Below are 21,461 nucleotides of genomic sequence, written 5' to 3'. Positions count from 1 at the left end.
GTTATGCATTACCCAGATCAAGAGTGAGAAAAACCCCAGGAGTTGAAAAGCAGCTTCCCATGAATACCACAGTGTGTCTGGCTGGGGGTCCCAGGGCTGGGGTGTCCCCATATGCCCAGCAGCCCCCTTGCCACCCTGTGGCTACTGCAGAAGCTGCTGAGCTTGGGGAGCCCCTGGCCACGGCAGCCCCCAGCCCCAGCCCAGTGGCCCAGGGCCTCTCAAGTGCTGCCCGTGCCAAAGGGCCTCATGCCCCCTCCAATCCCTCCCCGGGAGGAGAAAAAAAAATAAATACAGGGGAAAAAAATACAAAAAAGTTTATTGCAAACTACTACAATAATTTATTGAAGCAAACTGCATGCGAGTGAAGGAGAGACATCGAGGGGAGGAGGAGCTGCAGGAAGGCTGTATCAGTTTTAGGGCTTCAGAGGGGCATGGGAGGGGAGCTACACATCTCTCCTGCATCAGGGGCAAGCAGGCTGTGGTTAGAGGACAGACAGGCACCTGGCCACAGCCAGAAAAAGAAAAGGGAGAGCTACAAGAGGTGTCATGGAAGGACAAGGCAGGGAGCGGCAGGGATCAGAGGTGTCCAGGCCGGGAAGCAAAGGAAATATTTGATTTTGCATCCCAGAAGTGTCACCAGGGGCAAACCCTGCTCCACTGGGGCGGACGTAGGATGAGGCAGCCTCCCCCAGCCTGGTGCCAAGTGCTGGGTCACCAGAGGTGAGCAAGCCCTTGACCCAAAGGCCTTTTAGTGCCATCCCTTGACCAACAAACCCCCAAGCTCTCCTTTAGTGTTCTGAGCAAGGCTCTGCCCAGCCTGCACCTCCCACAGGCACAGGGGCCAGCAGAGACACAGCTCCAGCAGCACCATGTCAGAAGGACAAAGCCAACCTGCCCCGAGGGCCTACCAAGTGTCCCCAGAGTGCTGCCCCTCTCTAGCCTGCAAGGGGAGGGGACCAGCTGCCACCCGGAAAGTTTCCTGCTGGAAACCACAGTAAAGCAATCCAAGCAAGACACTGGATCATCTCAACTGAAGGAACTGATTTAGTTTAACACCATTCTACCACCAACCTGCCACCAGGTGTGCTGGGCCCTCCCGTGAGCCAGGCTGCTGCCACAGCGTGACCACGGGATGCCCACGCCCAGGGCACGGGACTGCTCAGCCTCGAGCCGCCCCTACACCAGGAAGTGCTTGACTTGCTCTGACAAAGGTATCAGTGCGAGGGGGAGGAGGAGGGGAGAGAGGGAGGGGGCAAACCAGGACAAACAGCCTGAGAAAAGCCAGCATGTTTGGGCCACAGCTGGATTTCTAGGTGTCACAGGGGACAGAGTGGGTGTTCAGAGTCAGTTTCCTGTTAATCCAATTAAATTCCACATTTTATTGCGGTTTTCCAGACCCCCAGGTACCCGATTTCAACAAGCTGCTGTGTGCTACAGACCAACTCAGCTGATCTTGTGCTCAGACAAGATACTTCAGCTCTGCTCCCAACCCCAGAAACCCAACCAAAAAACAAGCAAATAAACAAAAAACAGGTTATTCTTCACCTCTTCCAAAACCGCTATGAATTCAAGGCCACTGAATCTCCACACAAAGTTTCAGAGAAGAGCAAAAAAAAAAATCCAAGTCTCCATAGCAGACACATCTTATCCTATGTAAACTTTTCCAAGGGCTCAAAGCTGCCCTAACTACACCAGCAGGCAACACCTGACCCGCCACGTTTCAGGGAAAGCTGGGGTGTCTGTGCAGAAAAGAGAAGCTTTCAGAACATGGCTACACAATCCCCCCTCAAAATGAGGGCAGGGAGAAAAGCTGACAGCCCATAGTCCCACATCAATCTATTGCCTTGGATAAACAAGCCTGAGAAAACCATATCCAGTCCCTGCTAACTGTGTCTTTATCTAGACCTGGAAAGGAGAGGCAGAGTTGGATGAGGAGCACCACATCCCCCAGCAGCAAGTAGCTCAGGTCTGTCCCAAAAGTTACAAGTCACAAGAACAAGTTCCTGGCTAACAACGTCCTTCCCCAAAAGGCTGGAGGCAAAACAGGCATTGAATGCAAGGAGCTCACCCGGAGCTGGGAGGGAGGGAGAGACAGCCCATCACTCACCTCATCCTCCTGCTAACACGCTGCTGCAGAGACTCCCACTGCACACAGGCTCTTCTCCAGGGGCTCTCCCTCTACTCTGCAAAAGCTGCAAGACACATCTGACTCCAGAGCGCTGCCTTCACCTCAGCTCTCCCAGCTGCTGGCACAATGGCACTGGAGCTCCCTGCACTGGAGCCTACTGGGAAACAGCCTGAACCCCTTCCACCCCCGCCCCTAAGAACAGAACTAAAAAATACCGACCCTTTTAAACAATAAATAAGGAATCTTGTTACCACAACACAAAAACGAAGCATGTTCAAAGTGCAAATTACTGTCGTCAAACTGGGATGCTCCTCCTTGCCTCTCCCACGCAGGGCTCCTGTAGCCCCCGGGCCTCTCCAAGCAAACATGATCTACGAGCCAGGGCGTTCCCTCCCTCCACTTCCTGCCAGGGCTGGAGCAGGGGAGCGTGGTGGGAGCGGGATGTGCACTGCTGCTTCACAGCTCACCCTGCTGAGGGGCTAAAGTGCCAAACTCCCAGCCCCGGCCAGGAAGGAGGAGACTGCAAGGACCAGAGTGCAGTGGTGCATAGAAGTCGGGACCAGGGGCAGAGGGAGTCCTAAGGAACTTCTCCAGAGCACGTCCAACGCTTTTTAGTTTGCCAGTGGGGCCATGCCAAGGAGCCAGAAAGGCAACAACTGCTTTGGGGTAGAGCGAGGGGTTTCGGCAGTGCCCCCTCCCTTGGAGAAATCCGCCGCTCAATCCAACTTGCTCTGGCAATGGCAGCACGTGCCCCTTTCCACAGAGGGGCCGTGGGAGAGAGAGAAGTGGTTGGGAGAAAGAGGATGTGCTGTGATCCGCGCTGGAGGGGAGCAGACCCTTCAGTTATTTACTAGTATTGTAAGTTTTGTTTAACTTTCCTCTCTTTCAGTAAGTGCCTCCTCCTTTTTTTTTTTTTCCTTTTCCTTTTAAATACAGAGTCCCAACTGTCCCAGCACCCAGGTGCTCCCCTGCCACTAGGGTCCAGTGGAGTCTGAATCTTCAATGAGCACCTCCGTGCTGGCTCCCAGCATCTCTGTGTTCATGACCAGCCCCTCCGGGTTCGCGCTGCTGCCGCTGCCCACGAAGAGCTTGCCATCAGCCACCAGGCTCACCCGCTCTGCCCCGCCACAGTAGGGCTTTGGCATCCCCTCTGGGCTCAGCAGCAGGCAATCTGCTGGGGGAGCACTGCCCAGGGGGTCGGGGAGCAGCGGGAGGCCCTGGCCATCTGTGGGTGGCACAATGGCCTCGGGATTAGTGCCCAGGATATCGGTGCTGGTGATCAGGGCACCCGCGTTGGCAGCCAGTGCTTCAGCAATGAGCACTTCGGGGTGACTCTTGGCTTTGTGGGCCACCACGCTGTCCTTCTTCTCGAATTTCTTGCCACAAATATTGCAGGAGAATTGGTAGAAGGAGTCTGCATCATGCTTCTTCATGTGCCAGTTGAGGGAAGCCTTCTGCCGGCAGGTGAATCCGCAGATCTCACATCTGGGAGGGGACAACGAGGAGGTCACAACAAAGGGACATCCACACACACCCATAAGGACAATAGTAGTGAGGTGGCAGCTCAGGAGAACAGCAGGGGCTCGCTAATGTCACTGCAGCTCCAGCTCTGATTTTATTTATTGAGGGCTTACGTTCCCCAGATCCACACCAAGACACAGCCCCGAGGAGCCAGTGACATAAGTGTGAGTTCAGAGAGCAGGGACACCAGGAGCAGGCTCCAGGCTGACTTCAGAGCTGCTCTGAAATGGGTGTTTTGGAGGTCCCTCAGAGCAGGAGGGCGAGGCACAGGCAGAGGTACTCACTGCAAGGGCTTCTCGCCCGTGTGGATCATGCGGTGCACTGCCAAGTTGTGGGAGCTCTTGAAGGCCCGGGCGCAGTACTCGCAGATGTAATCCCTTTGATCTGAAAGACAACACCAGTTGCAGCACTGCTCTCCCACAGACCTGCCCTCTTTCCCAACTCTCAGGCGGTGCAGGTAAAGCTGCCCAAGAAGGAGCAGAGCTACAAGTTCTGGGAGGAGGAGGTGTCCCACAACACACCACAGCTGCTGATCTGGAGAGGCGAGGCACGATTACGACTCTCCTAAGAGCTAATTATCCACTCCAACCAAAACTGAAAGACTGGCAAATTGGGATAAATCAGACTTTATCTGTTGAGGCTTATTCCTCTACAGAGCTCCTGAGTGATGCCTGCCAGAAGGAGAATTAAAACCTCTATAGTCTATTTCTTTCATTTGCTTAAAAGATGGTAATCCAGAAGACAGTAATACCCTGCTGCTGCTGCAAATCTATGCCACCTGACTTGACTTCACTCTCTGCAGAAGTCCCAGAGGCTTTTCCATTTTCCCTCTATCTGTTCACTGACCTGAAGAGGAGTTTGCATCTATTTCCCACCCCCTGTACCTGTGTGATGTTTGGCATGCCGCAGGAGCTGCTTCTGCAGCCGGAAGAGCCGACCGCAGGAGGGATGAGGACACACGTATTTTTTCTTCAGTAAGTGCTGATATTTTATGTGATGCTGGAAAGAAAGAGTGGAAGTCTGCAGACTGTTCATGGCTGAGTGAACAGCTGAGGTTCACTCAAATTTAGATCCCCACTGGAAAATAAAACACACATGGACACGCAGCAACCTGACAGACAGACACACACACGGCTACTGGCCACAATGAAGCCTTCCAAAATGACAGCATCAGGAAGGGGTGTGAGTGCCAGTGGAGGCTTAGCTGCCTGTTCCAAGCACCCCCTCCCTGCCCTCCCAGGTGCCACAGAGGGAGTGAAGAGCCCCACCAACCTGCAGGTACCGCGGGTGAGCCAGGACCGTGCCGCAGCCTTCCATCTCACAGCGCACATACTGGATCGGGGGCTTCTTCCTGGGAAATCAGCAAGGAGAGGGGCAGAGTGCTTGGCTGCTTCTATGGTCAGCTGATTCTATAGATAAAGACTCTATATATATTCTATTTAGAATAATAATTCTCTGTGTCTGTGAGGGGCTGATGTGTCTCATGCCACAAATAACAAGTGCAAGCACAGCAAAGCACCACTGCTCCAAAATCCCTGCCTGGGCTGTGACACAGCTGCTGTCCAAGAGCCACCTCTTCTCCTGCCACTCCTTGAGTGCTCTCCCTAAAGCTGGGAAAACCTCAGGAGACCCAGAATTCCCAAAGCAACTCCTTATTGCCAGGCAATGCCACAGGAGGGATCAACTGAGAAATGGGCAGGGGGCTGGTTCACTTGGAAGAAATTAAAACAACACCGACAGGGGAAGGAGAAGAGGGAAGACAAGGCATGCTGCTGTTTTTTGTTTTTATTCCCTTTAAGGCAGAGAGATGGCTTTGGGAAAATCCTTGTCTGCATGTAGAAATCAAGTCTGCAGAGCAGAACTAGGTTGAGAGGATCACTTACCTTCTCTTGGGCAGTCTTGGGCTCTTGTCATCCTTTCTCCTCCTTCCCCTCCTGTAACAGGGATATAGAAACAGAACTGAGAGAAGCTTCTTTACATTAGCAGTGGGCAGAGACTTTGAACTGTATGCTGTATTGCCTCATTAACTGCATGGTCTAGAAAAAAAACTGAGTGCAAGTTGGAGACAGATTTGAAAGATGGAGAATTCCAGAGAAATAAATGTTTCACGTGGTTTGCTCTCTCAGTATTTCCCATTTCCTACTGCATTTTTCATAAACATGTATTTTGCCAACACCGTCTAGAACCGACAGTGCACCCTGTTTCCTCTGCTCTGCTGGGGAACATTCCACACCATGGGAAAACATCCATCTGCCTGATCAGGAAGAACAGGATTAATGATCCAGTAGCTATTTTACAGGGCTCTGAATTAGCCACAGCAGCTTCTGTACCTGTCAAGACAAAAATCTAGGCTCTGTCTGAGCAGACCTGTGCTCACATGTAAACTGCAGCCTCCCAAGCCACAGCTCTACCCAGCTCTGCCTGCCTGATCCTATTGCTGCAGAGACACTTGGAGCAGATTGATGGAAGTATTTTCTAGACTCTACTGAGACATCTGTATTGATGGCAAGCCAGGAACACGCTGAACACACACTCAGCATTCAAGCCAAGCCCTCAGAACAGCCACAGGTTTTATTACGCACAGAAAGTAGTGTCTGATTCAAACAACAAAACCTCAAGCCTCAGAAAGCAGTCTCCAACAGACAAAAATGTTCTCAAAATATCAGCCTCCTCACTCCCCTCACTCCCCTCCACTGTGAATCAGCAGCAGCTCAGGCACAGCAAGAGGAATTACACCACCAGTGTGCAGCAGGTCAGCAGAGGGAGCCCAGGCTGTTCCAACCACTCAGAGAGGAGCTAAGGTACAAAACCAGCTCCTTTTTCTTTTTTTCCCCTCACATTATGCCAAAGAATGGCTTTGACACAGCCACATAAACCCATCTCCCTGTGTTGCCAGGAGGATTGCTTCAGCCAGGAGTTCCAGGGACAGCACACACCAGAAGGTGTCAGCCACTGGTGACTGACTGGGTGGCAAAAGTTTGTTGTTTTACTTCTCAAAAGCAAAGGGAAAACAGCTGATTTTCCTGACCTCTGGTAAAGTCCTAACTACAAAAAGGGCACTTACCACACATACAAGATATTCCAGTAACAAGACATCCCAGTGTCTGCCCCCAGCACACAGCAGGAATGCTGCCCTCTCCCACTGGCTTTCAGGATCCACTTGAGGCATCACAAGGAACCCATTGTAAAGACACACTGAAGTATTTCCCACTGTGTGGTCACACCCAGGGAGGCTGACTAACCACAGCATGATGAAAAACCCCTCCACTTAAGCGAAACTCTGATTTTTTTGTGGCTGAAGACAGGCAAGATGTGAGGGCACAGGATAAACAGTGCTGCCCCATCAGCTGTCAGGCCCAGAGGGGGAGGGGGATGGGGGGAGCCAACAACAATTAAACATTGTTGTACACCAGCGAGAATGCAAAACACACAGCACACACTGGCATTGTAACTGCAGAGTTTACTTACTTCCTTGGTGGTTCTTCATCCTCCTGAAACTCATTCTCTTCTTTCACTTCCACTTTAATCTCTTTCTGCCTTTCCTTTTCCTCCTTCCCCTTGCTAGCTTTTCTCCTTTGCTTTGGTGCTTCCCTACAAAGACACAAATACAACCCATTACTCCAACACTCGTCCCACTGCCTGCTTTTTACAAAGATTTCAACAAAAACTGGACCCAAGTTTAGGACTGTCCTTCAAGTCCCACTTTCAAGCAGAAGTAAGAACCAGGCTTAGGGAAGCAGCCAGCAGGGCTCTAAAGGCTTCAGTCCCTGAGAGAAGAACAGTTCTGGCCAATGCAGGCAATGTTTAGAACCATTCCAGCAGATCAACTAGCACAGGTGCTTTGGAGCATTTATGCTAATTCAGGTAACATGCCCATATTTTTTTGGTCTAAACCCCCAGTAAGTACACAATCCAATATACTTCTCTAGGTGGGGCTTGTAAGTCTCATCTCTGGGATCATCTTTGAAGGGAACTTCTTCCTCACTGATGAGCATCTCCTCATCATCATCGCTGTTGGGAGAAAAGGAGAAGAGAGGACTTTGGCAGCAACAGCTTGGCCACTACTGCAAGAATATCTGTGCATCTTTTCCCAGCATGGGAAGGACACTATTACACTGCACTTCCTCATCCAGCATGACTGGGGAATGGTAACAGCTTGCACTGACCAAAGAGCACAGTGACAACCAGAACAGGCCAGGCAGAGCTGTGTCCTCACCCACCCACAGCAAAAAAGCTACCAGGTGGAATGCCAAGATCAAATCTTACTATCCATTTCTCCAAACTATCTCCTGACATCTGTGGACACTGGAACTGCAACAGCAAGGGGCCAAAGGAGACAGAGCTACTGTCAGTCCCATGGATCATTTCACACTAACAGTTATTTTCAAGTGACTCAGGCCCACCTTGAGACACCGACTAGGAAGAAACACCACAAAATAACATGTCCTACCTGACTCCATCTGGAGACTGATGCTCATCTGTGACCACTGAAAGGAAAAGTCACCATTAGGTTTCAAAGTGTGTTCGCTGCAGTGAGCTCATCTGTCTCACGGTACCTCCGTCGACATTCAGAGCCGGGAGTGCTGGTGGCAGAAGGCACCCGTGACAAGCAGCACCACGCCAGCACAGCCACACGCCCAGAGTGACACCCGCAGCCCTGACTGTCCCCGGGCCTTGCGTGGCACGTACCGTACTCCAGCTGGTCGGCGTTGGGCTCTGACTTGCAGATGAGCTGCAGGGAGGCAGCCTTGGCCCGGGAGGCGCGGGAGCTGTCGGGGTCGCGCTGGCGGGCGGCCGCCGCGGTCCGGCTGCTGCGCCAGCTCCGGCTGGGCCGCGCTGTGCCCACGGGAGAGCCATGGCTGAGCGTGCCAGACACCTCCTCCTCTTCCTTCTCTTCTTTGGGAGCTGCAACAGCCAGAGCAGTGTGTTTCATCAGAGCACAAAATGCCTAAATCCCCTCATTAAATCACACCTTAAATCGCAGCAGCCCCTGCTGATGCCTAGAAAGGCTGATCTGGAACAGACACTAGACAGAGCAAAATGGGACAAAACCTTGGGCAGCACAAGAGCCTGGCCAAGGCTACACCCAGGATGAATCCAAGAATGGTTCCTGGTCATGCATTTTTACACTTTTCTAAGTTTTGGTTCATCAACATATTGGGTTCAATTGTCCAGTTACCGCTCCAGGTAGTCTCACCCCCCCTGGCTTGCCCCCTTCTCTTCACTGTTGTTTGTGCTCTTTGGGTAATGTCTGTCCTTGATTCTCTAGCTGGGAAGGGATTGTTTTGTCAAACTACCCTGTGAAGAGAACTTACTAACACCTAATATGAAGTTTCAGAGTTACATACCAGGTAGCAGAGAATCTGAAAAATATAAAAGCTAAAACCCGAGGTGTCACTGCCAGCTGTGGGAACCTGCTCAGCCCTCTATGCTGAGCCAGGACACTCCCCAGGCCCTCACCTCAGCAGACCTTCCCTTAAAACTCTCCTCACATTTCCTACAAAGAAAGACACTAATATTTAAAAGCAGCTTCTATTTCCCTTGGATAAAGGCTTCTAAGACAGTGATTTGCTGGCTTGCTGGCTCTAAGCACAACAAGAGACACTCATAAAGCTCAGCAAGTGCTTTATGAAAGGCCAGCTTCAAAGTTGGGCCATGAGAAAAGTCATGTTTAGAGAATTCCCCAAACATATACTTCACTGGAATTGTACACCTGGCAATATCCATGGGGGATCTGGATGTTTCTGGTGCTGTGCTAGAGCAAAAAGCATCACAGATGCTTTAGCCTGAGGCCTCCACACTTATTTACAGCTTGTACAGGTGGTTTCCTTTTGCCTTATGGCTGGTCTCCAAACATGCTTTGGCAAGATAACAGAACTGACTGAAATGTCTTGTGAGCAAGTTAATCCCTTAAAAACTAAAATTCCCGAGTACAGTTCATTTGATCTCACTTTTTGGCACTTGCTGTGACACTGGGCCTTCATGAACTCAACGCCCTTTGAAATGTTACAGCTGGTCACAGAATGGTGTGGGTTGGAAGGGGCCTTAAATCTCAGCTCATTCCAACCCCTGCCATGGGCACCAACACCTTCCCCTAGCTCAGGCTGCTCCAAGCCCTGTCCAGCCTGACCTTGGATACTTCCAGGGATGAGCAATCCACAACCTCTCTGATTACTCCTAGCCTGCAATCTCTTTTGCATCAAGCCTTCTGAACCAAATGATCCTTTTTCTCCTAGCATGTAGTTTGCTCTGCATTACTCACTGTCTGATCCTTGATTAACAGGGTGGGAATAAGCAACATTTGGCTGGAAAAGCCTGACTGGAATCCCGGATGTGAGGCATCTCAGTGTTGTAAACCATCAAGCTGCTGTCTTGCACGTATAAACCTCACCATCAGAGCGTGAACTGCACCCTCCTGGCTCTCTTTGGCAGATCTCAAGGTGACTGCTGCATGTTCTCAGTCCTTGTGGTGAACATCTCATTTCTGAATGCCAAACCAAACCCAAAGACACTGAAACCATCCTCTATATAAATTCCCCCCTCAGCCACTACCGTGTTGCCAGGGATAGCACACGATAGCAGGGATGCTGCTCTGGAAGAGCTGTATTCCCTTGGAAGATCAGGCATTCAGCTGATAATACTTATCATTTTAAAAATCAGGCTTGCAGAGCTGAAGCAGATCTGCCTCAGAACACACCTGGACAGAGCACACCCCTCACCCAGCAGCTCTGCTTCCCTCCTCTCAAGTGAAGGTCTGGGATAAACCTTTTCCCAGGATTTCTCCTTCTACTTCCTCTGCTTCAGCTGTCTAACATATTGAGGGCATTTTTACATGCTGAGAATACCCAGGTACCTCCCAAACCCCATCCTTAGGAGAGGTATCAATTATTTACCTTGCCACAGAGCTCACAGTGATACAGAGCTGGGAGCTGCAAAACCTTCTGACTCCAGACCCTCCCAACATGGTCCCTGGACCCTATCCAAGGAAACTTCTGTCTGTCAAGTGTTCAGCTGCAGGAACAGCTGGAATCAGCCATCACCAAAGCCCTTGCCCAAAATATGGGAAGTCTTAGATTTGGAATAAGCTTTTGTCTCTTTTTTCTTCATCAAAAATAGATTAAAAATTGCGACCGAATGCCAGTCCCTGGGAGAAGGGACAAGAAAAGGAAACTTGGAAGGACACAGTGAAGTTGTGGCTTTGTTTAGACAACCAAAGACAAGATTCTGGGCACTGCTCTGCTTTTCAAGAGAGCTGAACTTTGATTTATAAGGCATTTGGAAGCTTCTTACTGACCCTGCAGACAATTTCAGAAAATACATGTGTGCAATTAGGTGAAAAGAAAATAAACTATTAATTGCTAAGTTAAAAAGCTGCTATAAAAATAAATGCACCACAACAAATGCACACCTCTGGGATTGAAGGAAGCAACCACACAGTGGGTAAGGCACCAAACACCTGGTTTCATAACAGCATGGACAAAAATGAAACTCAGGAAAAATATCCAAGTGCAGAGCTCCATCCAAAGGGCTCCTCCCCACCAGAGCAGTGTGGAACTGTACAGATGGGATACAGGAAAATCCTTGGAGGGTTTGGGCAGTCTGAGCTATTTAAATTCAGTGCATTTTTATAAGGTTTGGTTTTAAATAATGACATTACTTTTTCCAAACACTGACAAAGCCTTAAGGGAAAGCAATGATCCCAAAAGGAGTATGAAGCATTAAGAATGAAACTCTTAGGTATAATGTGAGTCCTTTCTGTGCAAACCCATTCACCATTTCCTGAGTCCCAAAGTTTTCCATCTTTTTTAAAATTTGCCAAACCTCACTGTTTTCTTAGCAAAACCCCTGGATTTGAGAACAGGCTTCCAAGGAGGTGACTCTCCTGACTAAAATGAAAATTATTCCCACAAGGATACAGAGCGCTGTGGGAAGGCAGATGTGAATTCTGCTACACAGCGACTGCAGCTACACAAATTCATTTGTAAGCTGAGATTAAACGTTCTACTTATGCATCTAATATTCCTGCAGGCACACATTGGGGAAATCCTGCAACTGCATGACTAAGCAGGCAACAGGGAATAGCCAGGGAGCACAGGCTGACACTGCAGCTGCCCCGTGGTGACAGTCACACTCGGGCTGTGACACAACACAACACACACACCTTGGCTCTCATCTCCTTCCAAACTCCCTGTCAGACCTGCACAGCCAGCACTGCCCAGGGGATGCAGGAAAAGCCTGATCCCATGGCTCTGAACCATGGTTGTCTCAGGGAATATTCCCAAGTGGATTTAGCAGTTGACAGTACAGGCTAATACTGCAATGCAAAAAAAAAAAAAAAAAAAAAAATCAATTCTGTATCAGGGAACACAAGCACATAATTTTAAACCTTCCCCTGAACCACTCAGCACCTTATCCCAGCTTCATGCAGGGGGAAAGGACAAATGCGATTTTGCCTTCCAGGCTCACAGGGGGCTCCTGGCTACCAAAAACCCTGTTGTGCAAGGAAAGCTGCTGCTTGCTCACACTGGTCTGGCTCCTTCAAACACCTCTGCTAAAGCCCAACAGGAGGAGGAGGAGGGAGAAGCCCCTCCTGCTCCTGCACAACCTGTCCAAGGAAGGAGGAAGAGGAGGAAGAGACTCCTCAGCCCGTTTCCAGGTCCTCCCCAAACAGCACAAGGTGCACAAGGGCTCCATCCAGCGTGCAGCCAAGACACAGGAGTGCAGCTTCCTCACTTCTGTGCTCCTGTGGACTAAAAACAAACCAGAAACAAACAACGCCCACCCCCCACGGCACAGATTTCCTCTGGCCCAGAATCAGCACTTCCTGGCGCCAATTTCCACGCAACTATCCCTACCATCACTTTGGCTGCAAATCTAATTGGGAAAAAAAAAGAGCCCCAGAAGTTTAACAAACACTTTCCCACTCTCACCTTGAAGCACAGCTGAAACTCTCAGAGGCCAAGTTAAAGGCTAAAATGGCTCGAGTGCAGAGAGCTCCCAAACCCAAGAATTTCAGTCTGACAACTTTCACTTCCTGGAGTAAAAATGGGAATATTCTGCCCATTTTCTACCACTGCCAATAAATATTTCTCCTTAAACCAAAAACCATGCAAGTCTTAACTCTATAAACATACAAAGCCAAACTTTTTTAGACATTTCAGCAACTGTGCTTTGACATAAAAGCCTGAAGCTCTGACATTATGCTGCCCACCCTGTACACAGTGAGGGGTAAATACACACAAGATCTGGACTCAACACACAGTGGTTAATTCTGCTCCAGACTGTAAAAACACACCTTGCCAGCTGGAACTGCGATGGACTTCCACACCCAGATGGAATAAAGACTTGTAGGAGGAAAGCTAAAGAGTTACCAAAACACGAGAATAACAGCAGCCTCCGACAGAGAGCTGCTGGCAAACAAACCCAGACAGCTCCAGCCGAAAGGGGAATTCATGGGCACAGGTGTGTGACCTCCTTTCCTCAGGGCTTCATTCTGCCACAATTCTCTGGTGCCAGATCAAAAACAACACTACACAAAGCCCTCTACTTGGACCTGTTTCAGAAGTCATCACCAGGTAAGGAGAAAAGCCCTCTAATGTTCTTTTTTTTTGCTTTTTGGGCCTTTTTTTTTTAACAAGAAGTTGTTAAATAAGTGCACAAAGTTCACAGTGTGCACCAGAAAACAAAAGTTCTGCTCCAGGTTGCAGATTCCCACAGCTGGGGCTTTTGTGTTCAGACTCTACTCACGCCCCCAGTTATAAATAATCTTCTCTTTCCCCTCTGAAGACATCAGCCTCAAAACTCCATAATCCACTAAATTAGAAAATAACAAGTGTGAATATCTGAATATTCTGATTTCCACACAACTATCCCAGGTCTCTTGAGGATATGCTCCTATATTTCTGAGCACAGAATAAAAGTGAACCCAGGATTTGCCAATTACTTGGGACTGCTGTGCAACAAGAGCTGTCAAACCATGGAGCAGCTCAGCCTCATGCTCCAAGAGCCATGGAAACCCGAGTGCTTTTTGGGACAGTGAGATTTTGCAGGTTGGGCACATGCCAACAGCAGCAGCAGCAGCTTATCACAGTTCCACAGTCTTTACAGAGACTCAGAAAGAAACTGCACATCACCCAGCACTAAAACATTCTTTGAAAGGAAGATCCAAAAAGAGGATTGGGCTAACCCATGGGACAACCCAGACTTTCTAGATGGAACACAACACCAGGAGTGAATATTTCAACTCTTACCTTTACCAGCAACTTTATCTGCGGACCTGAAAAAAAGCACAAAAGCAAGTGTAAGAGCCAGACTCGATGGGATGGGCAGCAACAAGGAACTCAATGGCGTGAAGATGAGCCCCAATTCCCCAAAGTCGCGGTGCCTCTCTATCGGATCATTGCTTTCAACCCCTCATGCCGAGGTGGATTGTTTGAGCCGCAGGAAGCTGAGGGGAACTACAGGAATATCCAACAGCAAAGGCCCAGGTCAGTTATGACTGATCCAGGGGGTTCTGTGCTTAGCACAGGGCAGAGCAGCTGCACTTCCGAAGGCTCCGCTGTCCCGCTCAGGACCGAAGGTGCAGCGAACGCAGCCTCTGCTCCCGGGCAGGTGGATCCCACCGCCTCCCTCACCCGGCCCTTTGGCAGAGAGCCGGACCGCGCTGGCGCCGCGGGGCACCGGGACAGCGGCCGCTGCCCGAGGGCGCTGCGCAGCCAGCGATTCCCGGGACACGGCCCTTCCTGGGAAGGGACCGGCGGGGCCGGCCCAGCCCGGCCGGAACAAAGGGGCGGCGGCACGGGGCACCTCGCGGCCGGAGGCGGCCCCAGGGCCTGGGCCCGTTCGCGCGGGTCGGGCAGAGGCCGCATACCCCCGCCACCGCGGCCGCGACCCCCGGAAGGCGCGGGCGGAGCCGGCGCTGCAGGGACTCACCCGGCCCGGGGGGCCTTCCTGGCCGCGGGCGGCGTCTCGGCGGCGGGCTGCTCGGCGGCGGGCCGCGCCCCGGGGCTGCTCCGCCGGCGTCGGGGATACTCGGCCTTACGGCGGCGGGACGCGGCGGCGGCGGCTGCAGCTCCCCCCGCGGCCGAAGCGGCGCGGCCGCGCTCCCGGCCGCCCCTCAGCACCCGGCTGCCGCCGGACTCCTCCCCCTGATCGGCGGCGGGCGGCGGCGGCGGACGGCGGCGGCCCGAAGCCGGCGGTCGGTCTGCGGCGGGCGGCGGTCCTGGGGCGGGCGGCGGCTCGGCGGCGGCGCCCCCCGGCTGCTCGGTGCCCGCCGGCATCGGGGCGGCGGCGGCGGCGGCGGGGCCGGGACGGCCGCGCTCCACCCTCGGCCGGGCACGCCCGCCCCCGCCGCCCACGGCCAATCAGCGGCCGCCGCCCGCCTTCACGCGCGGCCCCTGCGCCCCGCCCCTTGCCCGCGACCACCAATCCGCGGGCGGGACTCGGGGGACGGCCCTGCCCCTCAGGCCCGAGTGCCCCCGCCCGCCGCGCTCACTCCTTTCCCCGCCGCTCTCGCGCCGCCTGGCCAATGGGCGACCCGGTCGGGGCGGGGCCCGCCCCCCCACCGCTGAGCGACCAATCAGCGCGCTGCTCCCGCGCGCGCCCCGGACTCGCGCCGCCTCTCGCGCAGGCGCTGCCACGGCCGCTGCGCTCGCGCTCCCTCTCCCCCCCCGGCCGGCCCCGCTCGGCGCCCACTCGAGCGCGGCCCCCGCGGCCGCCGCCCCGCACGCCCTTCCGCCCGGACCGCCCGTCCGCCGCGCGGCCGCCGCCCAGGCCCCGGCTCCGCAGGGCTCCCTACCGCCGCCGCTGCCTGCGCCCCCTCCGCCTGCCCCCGGGCCCCTTTGCCCCTCGGGCGAGGCCTGGCAGGGGAAGCCGTTCGCCGCCTCGCCCCACGCGGCTGCTCCGTGCCGCGGGGCTGCGGCGCCACCCGTAGTACCGGCGGGGCCTGGCGGCCGGGCCGCTTTTAGCTACCGCTTCTCCTTTAAGAAAAAAAAAAACGCCCCGTCGGGCGGCGGGTGAAAGTCGGTGACAAAATGGTGGCCGGCGCAAGGGGGGCGGGGCACACAGCCCTGGCCCCGCCCGCTTCCGTCCCGCGGCCGCGCATGCGCGGGGCCTGCCGGGAGTTGTAGTTCCACCGGAGCTGAGGGAGCGCCCGTTCCCCGTTCCCGGCTGCGTCCCCGCCGCGAACGGCGCCTGGGCAGGAGCCCCGGGAGCGGCTGTGCGGGGGAACCCGCTCCCCTGTGGTATCAAAGGCCCGAGTCCCTCCCCAAAACAACTCCAGTAACGCCTGACTGTCCCATAGGAACTGCACTAACGCATTGAACCCACGCAAAACCCGAAAACTTCGCCCCCGCTGACGCTGAAGGCGCCACCCGGGAGCGGGTTTGCTCACGGTCGCCACTCTGTCACCTTCCCTGCCGTCCCAGCCGCCTCGGTGGCTTTTGGACCGAGCAAGATGTGACACCAGGCCAGGACCTTGGGGAGCAGGACTGGGGTGTGCTCTGGAGAGGAGGGTTTGGCTAATCTTACCCAGTGCTTTATGACAGGAGAACAAAGGGTGACACTTCCCAAGAACAATGTGCTCCTCATCCTCCCTCGGGAGACAAAAAGCAAAAATCACCGGGGTTCAAAGAGCCCACAGCGTTGAGCAGGAAAATCCTGTTTGCTGATCTGGTTCCCAGCAGCAAGAGGGCTCCGAGCGCCTGCTGCTCCCTTCTGCTTCTGCATTTCAAATCCTTTCTGCTTCTGCATTTCAAGTCCTGAGCTCTGCCATGTTCCTAGAAAACAAAAAGTGTGTCCAACAGTTCCTGAGAGTGTGCTAATAACCCCCCCCCTCACTGTGGAGAGCCATGTTCCCCTGAGCCAGACACTGGGAAGGAAGAGAATGTCCTTGCATTAAAGAAAACCTTGGGATCTTTGCACAGGGATTCCTCCTGTGTCCCTGCTTTTTGTCAGCCCCGTGCCAACCTGTCCCTGCCATTGTCATGACTGATTTCCCCTCTGTAGGCAAGGCTGGGGTCACTTCATTCCTGTTGGAAAGGGGAGCAGAGCTCAGGGCACGGCACAGCTCAGCCTCTGGCCTCTGGGTTCTGTAAGGACAAGTTTTAAGTTATTCCAGCTCCAGATGTTCACGTGCACTCGGGCTCACACATCACTAAATCACTGAGAAAGCTAAAAATAGCCCAAAACCTTCTGCAGGCAGGAAGGTTCTGTGGAGTGCAGAAAGGAAAGGCCTGACACCGGGATCCATGGCCAGGCAGCCCCAGCAGTGACAGCAGCAGCGCCTCCTCTGGGCTTTGGGGGGCTCTCAGCATTCCTGGCCTGGACACAGCCCGGACACTGCGGGTTGTTGGCCCCGGGCCTTTTCCTGAGGTGGGGCTGGCCTGGATGTCCTTGCTGTGAGCAGGTGACAAAATGGAGTCAGGAATGAAGTGACCCTGAGGTGGCAGCTGAGGGGCTCAGCAGTGCCCAGGAGCAGGGCAGGACAGGGCCAGCCTGACCCCTGTGTGTGCTGGATGGAGGCTGTGGCTCTCAGCCTTGGCTCCCGAGGTTTTTCTTGCTGGGCTAAAGAGGAGCCAAGCCAGGACCTGGTGACGCTTTGTCAGGGCTGGTGGCCAAGGTGACAGAGGTGTTGTTGGTCACCCACCAGGGGCTGCCTCCTCCAAACAGCCAAACAAAAGCCTAAAGCACACACCAAGCTGTGTGCACCCACCTCTGGCATTAACATCCCCCAGTCCCTTGGACCTGTTTCCACATCCACTGCCTGCTCCCAGCAGTGCCAGGAGATTTCTCTGCCAAAAAGGGATTTGCTGTTACCTGGGAATCGATGACGAGGCTCCAGAAGCGTCCCCCAAAGGCAAGGCTCCATCATGCTGCCACAAATCCATTTCCACCCAGCACAGGGACACCATCTCTTGTCACATGTGGCTGGTGGCTTCTGCACAGGGCCTGGCTCAGCAGGACATCCACGTCCTGGCTCCTGGAGCTCCTTGGGCAGCCCGTAGGCCAGTTTCTCCCCCCTGCAGCCCCAGCGTGGGCTGTTTGTGGCTGCCTGTGCCCCAGCTGTGCCCGTCACACGTGGTGTGTGCAGCCCACAGAGGAAACCCTGGGTGACAAACCCCGGCGCGGGGGGCGGAGGCGAGACCGGAACAGAGCCAGCGCAGCCTCCGCTGCCATCGCAGCACCTCGGGGAGCTGCCCCTGACCTGGGACCCCACACTGAGGCAGGATGGAGGATTTGGGTAAGTTGGGCCTCTCCAGAGCTCATTCTGCAGCCAGGCTTGGCTTGGGGTCACATTTTTGGCAACTCCGGGGAGCCTCTTCCTTCCTGTACCTCAGGGCTGGGAGGGGATGACGCTGAGGGGCAGCCCTGGAGCCCTGCTCCCTCCTGTGCCTCCCCCACCCCAAGGGAACAATGGGGCTGGTGGTCGAGCAAGCACTTGGCCAAAAATGGAGCCATCCTGAGAGCAGGAAATGGGCTGAGGCAGCGCCACAACCCTGGCTGCACCCAGCGGGAGCCATCCCTGGCCTGGGTGGGGAGCTGGGCTCAGGGGAGCAGCCACACTGCTGGGGGCATCCCCTGTTCCCAGCATCAGGGACAGCCAGGGCAGGGGGGTGAAAGAGGAAAGGGAAAGTGCTCGGCCCACCTTGGGGGAAGTGATGCTCTGGACACGCAGTTTGGGCCCGGGGTGAGCTTTTCCTGCCAGGGCTTATGCTGGGTCAAGCTGAGGACTGGCAGAGGTTTCTTTGCTGGCCGGGGATGGTGTGTGGGGACAGGAGTCTGCCCCATTCTCACTCCTTGGGAAGGTGGGCACATCCTGCACTGGGATGGGGGCCTCAGGGAGGCTGCTGAGGGCTGGCAGCTGGCCAGCAGGACCCTCTGACCCTCCTTTTGCTCCCGAGATTTTGGGAGTGGTACAAGAGCAGAGGGTGGGCAGCTGGTGGCAGTGGGGCCTGACCTGGGTGTCTCTGTGCAGATGCTTTGCTGGAAGAGCTGGAGCAGAGCTCCTGCCTGGCCTCCAAGGACCATGCACTGAAGGGACCAAGCTCCTGCCAGGATGCCCAGCATGGTGCCACAAAGGTAATGCCTGGGCACAGAGACCCCTCAGCTCATGATGGGGTGGTGGAGCTGGGCAGGGGAAGCTGCCAGGGGAGCACCCCTGAGGGCTCTGCCATAAGGGTTTGTCCTTTCAGGTGCCACTGCCACCTCGAGCTCAGCCTCCAGGAGAAGGTTTGGATTCAGTGTACAGGTAAAAACAGCCGTGGGAGGGCAAAGCCACCTGGGGCTGTCTGTTCCTTGCTGGGATCTGCCATGCAGGGTCACCTGGGACAGACTGTATCCTGCATACCTGCACTGTTCCCTGTGGTGGCCTGTGGGAAAGGGCTGTGTTCGCAGGGGTGGAGGGTCCTGACTTTGGGGTGGACACACAGCACCTCCCCTCTCTGCCATGCCCAGCACCCCTGCGCCGGTCCCAAAGCCGCTGCTCCCCTCAGCCCCGCACACGGAGGCCGCCCGGCAGCTGGACGAGCTCCTGGCCGACCTGGGCCACACGCAGAGCAAGGTGAGCCTTGGCCCTGGGGCACCAGGCTGGGGCTTTGGCCTTCACCCAGACCTCACCATGCTCCTTCCCAACAGCTGGCAGCTGCAGGGCAGGGAGCCAGGGTGCCCACGGAGTCCTCGCTGGACAACATGTTGGACAGCCTCACGCGGGACCTGCAGGAGCTGGGAATCACGGCTGCGCCCGCCGGCATCTGCGCCTCCTGCCGCAAGCCCATCGCTGGCAAGGTGAGCCCTCACTGCCAGCCTGGCACCCCTGGGCATCCCCTGGAAACGCCCTCACAGCCTCTGTGCCTCCTCCTCGCAGGTGCTCACAGCCCTGGGCAAAACCTGGCACCCCGAGCACTTCACCTGTGCCCGCTGCGGGCAGGAGCTGGACAAGGGGCCCTTCTTCGAGCATGGTGGGCGGGCGTTCTGCGAGGAGGATTATCACCAGGCCTTCTCCCCGCGCTGCGCCTACTGCGCCGGCCCCATCCGCGAGGTGAGGGAGGGAGGGAGGGACCCGGACCCACCTCCAACCTGAACTGATCTCCGGTATCCCCATATGCAAGTACAGTTTCAACCAAAACATTAGACCGTGACTCTAAAGATAGAAGTTAAACCCTTCTTACCTGCTGAGGAGAGGTAAAACCAGCGAGAACTGCTAACGCTTGTATCTGAGTATAAAACCTCAGTCTCCTTACTTTCAAAGGATAAGAGTAATCCAATGGTCTTAGGAGCCACTCATCTTGGTGCAAGTCCAAGTGAAAGTAATGGACCTCTCACTAGTCCTAAACACATTCATACTCTTAACCCTAGTAACCCTCTCCACCCCCATCCTATTTCCACTTCTATCCAACAACCTCAAGAACACCCTCAACACAATTACAAACACAGTCAAAATCTCCTTCTTAATCAGCCTAATCCCAATAACAATCTACATCCACTCCAGAACAGAAAGCCTCACCTCTTTCTGAGAATGAAAATTCATTATAAACTTCAAAATCCCCATCAGTTAAAACCAGTTTTCTACTCCCTTACCTTCTTCCCCATCACACTGTTCATATCATGATCTATCCTACAATTTGCAACATGATATATGGCCTCAGACCCCTACGTTACAAAATTTTTCACCTACCATTCTTCCTAATCGCCATATTCATCCTAATCATTGCCAGCAACCTGTTTGTCCTGTGCCCCGCCTCCCCCCAGCCCCCTCACCTCGGCTTTTCCTGCAGAAAGTCCTCACGGCCCTGGACCAGACCTGGCACCCTGAGCACTTCTTCTGTGCCCACTGCGGGAAGGTGTTTGGAGATGAGGGTATGTGCCAAGGAACAGGGGTGGGGATCCTGCCCCCATCCCAGGTATCCCTGCTCTTGCACTTATCACCCCATCTGAGAGCTCCCCACGGTCTTTCCCTTGCCTCCTGTCCTGGGTACCACCATGTCCCACTGTCCCCAGTGTGAGTCATCCCCACGTGGGTGCCCATCCCAATCCCTCCCCGCAGGGTTCCTGGAGCGCAATGGGAAGCCGTACTGCCACCAGGACTTCCTGGCCATGTTTGCCCCCAAATGCCAGGGCTGTGAGCGCCCTGTCATTGACAACTACCTGTCAGCCCTGCAGGGTGTCTGGCACACCGAGTGCTTCGTGTGCACGGTGAGTGGGACTGCGGGACGGATGCACGTACTGGGGGTGTTCCCAGGGCCACGCCAGCCTTCCCCTCTCCTTCCCCCAGGAGTGCCTGACTGGCTTCACCGGCGGCTCCTTCTTCGAGCTGGAGGGGAGGCCCTACTGCGAGCTGCACTTCCACCAGCGGCAGGGCACCATCTGCCACGGCTGTGGCCGCCCTGTCAGCGGGCGCTGCATCACGGCCGCGGGGCGCAGGTACCACCCCGAGCACTTCATCTGCTCCTACTGCCTGGGCCGGCTGCACAAGGGCACCTTCTGCGAGCGCGGCGACAAGATGTACTGCCAGCCCTGCCACGACAAGCTCTTCCTCTGAGCCCCAGGTGCCCAGCACAGCCCCCCTGCATCGTCCCCAGCATCAACATGCCTGGCACTGTCCCTGCAGACCCAAACGCACCTCACATCCCACCCATCAACATGCCCGGCGCTGGTCTCACTCAGCCAACTGTCCCCCAAGCCTTGTGTCTGCCAAGCCAGGCATCATTCCTTGCCCCCCTCCCTGCAAGACATCCCTGGCACTGCTCCCTGGACCTGACGCAATAAAATACCCAGTACTGCCTTCTCTCTGCTTACTGGTGGCTTTGGGGACAAG

The 21,461-nt window shown here is 54.6% G+C and overlaps 2 protein-coding genes across 2 annotated transcripts; one reads left to right on the top strand and one right to left on the bottom strand.

Moving 5' to 3' along the window:
- Positions 1-298: 298 nt before the first annotated feature.
- On the bottom strand, positions 299-14,928 carry ZFP91 (ZFP91 zinc finger protein, atypical E3 ubiquitin ligase). The gene is made up of 11 exons (XM_063158386.1): positions 14,582-14,928; positions 13,900-13,925; positions 8,339-8,554; positions 8,100-8,136; positions 7,571-7,660; positions 7,118-7,240; positions 5,533-5,583; positions 4,922-5,000; positions 4,534-4,648; positions 3,934-4,033; positions 299-3,613 (listed from the first exon to the last, which is right to left on the bottom strand). The coding sequence occupies exons 1-11, from the start codon at positions 14,926-14,928 to the stop codon at positions 3,103-3,105; spliced, it is 1,695 nt and encodes a 564-aa protein (XP_063014456.1). The 3' UTR covers positions 299-3,102.
- Positions 14,929-17,787: 2,859 nt separating this feature from the next.
- LPXN (leupaxin) lies at positions 17,788-21,430 on the top strand. The gene is made up of 9 exons (XM_063158385.1): positions 17,788-17,888; positions 18,624-18,727; positions 18,841-18,896; positions 19,103-19,208; positions 19,283-19,432; positions 19,512-19,685; positions 20,422-20,503; positions 20,691-20,839; positions 20,919-21,430. Exons 1-9 carry the CDS (start codon positions 17,876-17,878, stop codon positions 21,183-21,185), a joined length of 1,101 nt encoding a protein of 366 aa, XP_063014455.1. The 5' UTR covers positions 17,788-17,875; the 3' UTR covers positions 21,186-21,430.
- The last annotated feature ends 31 nt before the right edge of the window (positions 21,431-21,461 follow it).

This window comes from Melospiza melodia, chromosome 6 (assembly GCF_035770615.1).
Source record: "Melospiza melodia melodia isolate bMelMel2 chromosome 6, bMelMel2.pri, whole genome shotgun sequence".
Lineage (NCBI taxonomy): Eukaryota > Metazoa > Chordata > Aves > Passeriformes > Passerellidae > Melospiza > Melospiza melodia.
The sequence above is the reverse complement of the archived record's forward strand: the minus strand, read 5'-3'. Positions and strand labels throughout refer to the sequence as shown.